General features: G+C 48.3%; 1 protein-coding gene across 1 annotated transcript; it reads left to right on the forward strand.

Moving 5' to 3' along the window:
- The first annotated feature begins 255 nt into the window (after positions 1–255).
- Positions 256–1,948, forward strand: LOC127292218 (UDP-glycosyltransferase 91C1). The gene is made up of 2 exons (XM_051321571.2): positions 256–774; positions 859–1,948. The coding sequence occupies exons 1-2, from the start codon at positions 343–345 to the stop codon at positions 1,873–1,875; spliced, it is 1,449 nt and encodes a 482-aa protein (XP_051177531.1). The 5' UTR covers positions 256–342; the 3' UTR covers positions 1,876–1,948.
- Positions 1,949–5,793: the final 3,845 nt, after the last annotated feature.

The following is a 5,793-nucleotide window of genomic DNA, read 5'->3' on the forward strand; positions in this document are numbered from 1 at the left end:
TTCGCCGGGATGAGCAGGAGATGCCGAGATGTGGTGATGTAACCAAATTTAGAAGTCAAAGACAATAATGTAAACAAATTTGCAGCCCTGCATGCCATTGAATAACACGAACTTGTCGCCGTAGTCATGGGCAGATTACGACTTGCAATCTTAATTTGCGCGGATTTCGACGTCGGCGCTGCCGAATATGGACCAGCCAACTTGTCCTAAACTAGCAATACTGGCTTTTGCTCTGAGGACCGGCCTACAGTACGACTGAGCAACCACAAGTCCACAACTCAAGCTGCTGGTTCTCCTCGCCACAACAGCAAAGTCGAACTTAGCTAGCTTCCCGATCTCGCCATGGACGCCGTGCTCTCGTCGTCCTCGCCGCAGGAACCGCTGCGCATCGTGATCGTCCCGTGGCTGGCTTTCGGCCACCTGCTCCCGTACCTGGAGCTCTCGGAGCGGCTTGCGTCGCGTGGCCACCACGTGTCCTACGTCTCCACGCCGCGCAACCTCGCCCGCCTCCCGCCGCTGCGCCCCGCCGCGGCACCGCGCGTGGACCTCGTGGCGCTCCCACTGCCGCGCGTCGACGGCCTCCCCGACGGCGCCGAGTCCACCAACGACGTTCCCGACGACAAGCGCCCGCTGCACTTCAAGGCCTTCGACGGCCTCGCCGCGCCTTTCGCGGAATTCATGGCCGCCGCGTGCGCCGACGTGGGCACGAGGTCTCACTGGATCATCGCGGACTCCTTCCACCACTGGGTCGCCGCATCTGCGGCACAGCACAAGGTTAGATCCAACACAACCAGCCAACTATATCCATTTCTTCCCTTATCTCAAATCTAGCTTCCTCGATCGATCGATCACCTGCAGGTGCCATGCGCGTTGCTTCTCCCGACAGCAGCGATCATCGCTATGCCCGGCCAGCCGCCGGAGCATTCCGCTAACGGCGAGGCCGAGCCCGCCGCGCCTGACACCGTGCCCCGTTACGAGCGGAAGGCGTTGGCACATGCTTTCGCCGACGATGGCGAGTCGGGCATGTCCACCATCCAGCGCTGGACCCTGACCAAAGAGAAATGCGCGCTGGCGGTCATCCGGAGCTGCGTCGAGTGGGAGCCCGAGTCGTTCCCGCTGGTGCCGAAGCGCCTCGGCATGCCGGTCGTGCCCCTCGGCCTTCTGCCGCCGCCACCCGACAGCGGCCGCCGTGCCGCCAGTACGAACAGAGAGCATGCCACCGTGCGCTGGCTGGAGACGCAGCCGCCCGGTTCGGTGCTCTACGTCGCGCTGGGGAGCGAGGTGCCGCTGCGCGCGGAGCAGGTGCACGAGCTGGCACTCGGGCTGGAGCTCGCCGGGGCAAGATTCATCTGGGCTCTCAGAAAGCCCAGCGGCGCCGCCGTCCTCGACGATGGCGCCGGCATGCTTCCACCTGATTTCCAGGAGCGCACGCGCGGACAGGGGATGGTGACTACGGGGTGGCTTCCGCAGATGAGCATACTGGCGCACGCCGCCGTGGGTGGATTCCTCACGCACTGCGGCCGGAACTCGCTCGTCGAGGGGCTCCTGTTTGGGCAACCGCTTGTCATGCTGCCCATCTTCGGCGACCAAGGGCCGAATGCGCGCCAAATGGAAAGGAAGAATGTAGGACTGCAGGTGGCGAGGGATGAGAACGATGGGTCGTTCGACCGCCATGGCGTCGCAAGCGCGGTCCGGGCCGTCATGCTGGAGGGAGAGGCCAGAAGGGGCTTCGTAGCTGGTGCAGCCAAGATGCAGGAGGTAGTAGCCGATACGGAACGGCAGGAGAGGTACATCGACGAATTTGTACACCATCTTAGATCTTACAACGTTGGTGGAGATTCCACTACTCCCCTGCCCACCTTCACCTCTAGCTGAAGACTTCATGAATATCAATAATAAGGCTGGTGCCAATGCACCGCCCGCCTCCCGCCCCGCCACGTCAGTTTTTCTCTCACTCTCACCCCACTCTCACCTCACTCTCATCCCACGGTGCCAGTGCACGGGCTATAGTGCGAGCTCTCGCCCCACTAGCGCCTCCCTACCGCCCCCACTAGCACCGCTATCGCCTCCCTCTCGCCCCACTCTCGCCTCCAACGCGGGCTATAGGCGGGCGGTACCGCGCCCTAACGCCGGGCGCCCGCGCCACCGCCCGACGCTACCGTCCCGCCCCTCTCCCGCCTGCCTCTCGCCCCGCGCTGGGCGGTAGCGCCTCCACTCCCGCCCCCATTGGCACCAGTCTAAGGAAACATCGAATGCATGAATTGAATATTGCCCAAACATATTTTGTCAAGATTTTCTGATTCCATCGTGGAATATAGACATCACTGCCCATGTAGGTTGGTTTGAGGACTAGCGATGGAGGTGTGAGTCTCTGTAACGTAGAAGGATTTGTTTGGCAATTTGGGTTTCGCAACAACAATATGCAAGTGAGGGCGGCTGCACAAGTGAAGTTCAGAGTCTTACTTTTCATGGTGAAAATCCAAGATCTGGCCTTAATTGATTGTGCCTGACAATGATCTTCTTGAGACATTGTTTTGAGAGCGGAGACTATGTTCAGGGGAAAACCTAAAGATGGCCTTCGCAGAGGGCAGATCCTGCAGCACCGGAGCCTTCGTGAGGGAGAAATCGACGTCCTCGTCATCGGGGCCTCTCCATAAATATATCCATAAACACCATCACCATCTCCAAAATCCACCTCGTTTTCCTCATACTTTGTGATTGATTGAACCGTGTGTATTGTATATATGATATTTGCATGTTTGTGATTGACACCTTGTCTTTATTTGGTGGAGATATTATATTTTTATATTGTGTTGTAATCCATATGTCACTGATTCATATCATGTTTGTCATTTATGAGTAGACCCCATTGTTCCTAAGTGCATATGATGAATTGGCTATAATTTCCATATAATATGTAATGAGTATTTGGTCAACTTTTTATCTTTTATGTGATTCTATGATGGTTTTATGCGAACATCGACTGCATATTACTTCACCTATATGGGTTCATAGGTCTACAATTTGATGCAATGATGAGGGTTGAAAGGGATGGAATGGCAGAAATCGCTTTCCAATACATTGAGTTCCATTAGAGGGATTTATGTCGGGAACAAATGAACTAACTGCTATGATGAGACATTTATGTCTTAATGATTCCTATACTTGCTCATGAAAATGGCTTTAGGACCCATCATAAGGGGTGTATTTTCTCATATCTATGAATACACCTAATTTAGGATCCGCCTTAAAGGAATGAAAGTTGATAAGGAATTCACCATGTTGTGTAGAAATCAAAATACTAAGTAAATCCATGCTGCTCCCGAAAACGCTTGTCACATATAAGTTCACACACATTTGAGCTTGCCCTTTTGCTTCATAGAGGGTTGGGCTTTCTTTCATTGAGAGTATTTACTTGTCGCTATTTACTTCTAGTACTTTATTTTACTGCAAACTGCAAACCCAAAACACCAAAATCACTGCATCATTTTATTTTTTACTTGTCAAACTTACTAACCAATACCTTCAGCTTCACGTGGGTTCAACAACCTTTGTTATTGCAAAGTACTACAATTGATCTCCTGCGCTTGGGAACCATCAACTACTAATAGATGTAGTTGTCGAACAGAATAAGTAGAGTAAAATCGTTTGCGATGTTCAATAAAAGTAAGTGATTGGCTTAAAGTCACTGTGTGTGAACCTACCTAAAGTCACACGATTAAATATCTATGACCATCTCCAATATTCCATAAATGCACACGACAAGAGGAAAGAAAGTGTGTGCGAAAAATCTCGTTTCGCAGACAATTTCGGTTTTTTGACCGGTGTGAAAGCTGGCCCTATCACACATGAGTAAACAAACCGTCTGCGTTGTAGAGACGTGTCGTCCACCTTTCCACAATAATGATTGGGTAAACCGTGTGTGACGTACCATTTCAGTCGTATGTAAATGCTAGTTATGTACTAGCGTGTGGAGGAGATGAGGCGTGTAAGAAACTTCAGACCCTTACCCATGCTTTACCCTATGGACCACAACATCTTTAATATGTTCGCGTCCACGCCTCACCTCGAGATAAGAAACATGTTGGTAAGCATATTTCAAATGTTATTATCTTGCACTTTTCATTGATGTCGCGCCTCCAAATGCCTGGAGGAGCCTTGGGGGTGGGGGTGGGTGTATTCTCATCTTCAAGAGCTTATTGTTACTTATGAAGAAGGAGATCAAGAGTTGGTCAGTCAATTCTATAATCTTTGGGACCTCATAGATTCCACTAATGCAATAAAAGGAGCATGCTTGATCATGGATACATCCATGGGTTGGATCACTTGATTTTCATTTCATTACGGCGTGTAAAAAGCATACAGGGCGAACACAGTTACAAGTGGATTCACATCTAAAAAGAAAAACTAATGCTACAAAGGAAGTAGAAGAAATGAGGGTTTATCTGGTAGGATTTATGCACTGTAGAAATTTTTGGTGCTCCATCTTGCTGCTAGATCTCTCCAATTTATGTTTAGAGCCTTCTTTCGATGTAGCCGCTGACCTCCAAATTAAAAGTCACTCAAATGATTATGTGTGCTCCCTCCCTTCCACCAATAAGTGAAATTCTAACATTTTTTAAGTCAAGTTCGTAAATTTGACCAATTTTGTAGAAGAGTACCAACGTAAGACATCAAATTTGTACTCCCTCGATTTAATTCATATCACTGATTTGGATGTATCTATGCATAAAATATGTTTAGATATAGCCAAATCAGGGACAAGAACATTTCAAGATGAATATGCTAATGCTAATTTAGTGTCATAAGTGATGTTCTATAAAGATGATCAAAATTTATGACCCTAAGCCCTTGACTCTTGATTATTGCTAGGTGCTTTCAATTATTTACCAATCTGATGAGGGACATAAGAGAAAATAAAAATAAAATAGAACCAAATTGAAATCTAGTACTAGCTTCTACACACTTCTGTTATATTCTAGGTAGTTTGGTCCTGTTGTCATATGTGTTGTAGTGGTTTCTATAGTGTTCTAGCTAGTTGTAAGTAGAGTTAAGTAGTGAAGGATCATGCAACCTATAAATAGAGGTCTAACCACTACCTATGAAATCGGACTATGTACCCACTATCTATAAAATAAATGGAACCTTTATTATGTCTTAGATTTTGGACTAGATCTTGTGTGTTGAGTATTTTGACTAAACTCTTGTCAGCCCCTGCTCCTAGAGCGATATCGAGCTTACGCCATAAAGCAGTATCTAGCGCAGCATGTCGAAGTGGTTCCTTCAACATTTGTGATGTTCACGTTGTAGCAACACGGAGGAGTTGTTCCTCCACAACATTTGTTGTGTTGCTTGACACGTTGCAAACGTATCTATAATTTTTTATGCCCCATGCTTGTTTTACACCAATTGCGATATGGTTTATTTACACTTTGTGGTATTTTTATGCATTTTCTTGAACTAACTTATTAACAAGATGCCTGATATGTCTCAAACGTATCTATAATTTCTTATGTTCCATGCTACTTTTATGATGATACTCACATGTTTTATACACATTATATGTCATTATTATGCATTTTCCGGAACTAACCTATTGACGAGATGCCGAAGTGCCAGTTCCTGTTTTCTGCTGTTTTTGGTTTCAGAAATCCTAGTAAGGAAATATTCTCGGAATTGGACGAAATCAACGCCCAGCATCTTAGAAATCCACGAAGCTTCCATAACACCCGAGAGCCAACAGAGGAGGGCCACAGGGCCACCAGATGACAGGGTGGCGCGGCCAGGGCCTGG

This window comes from Lolium perenne, chromosome 4 (genome assembly GCF_019359855.2).
Source record: "Lolium perenne isolate Kyuss_39 chromosome 4, Kyuss_2.0, whole genome shotgun sequence".
Taxonomy (NCBI): domain Eukaryota; kingdom Viridiplantae; phylum Streptophyta; class Magnoliopsida; order Poales; family Poaceae; genus Lolium; species Lolium perenne.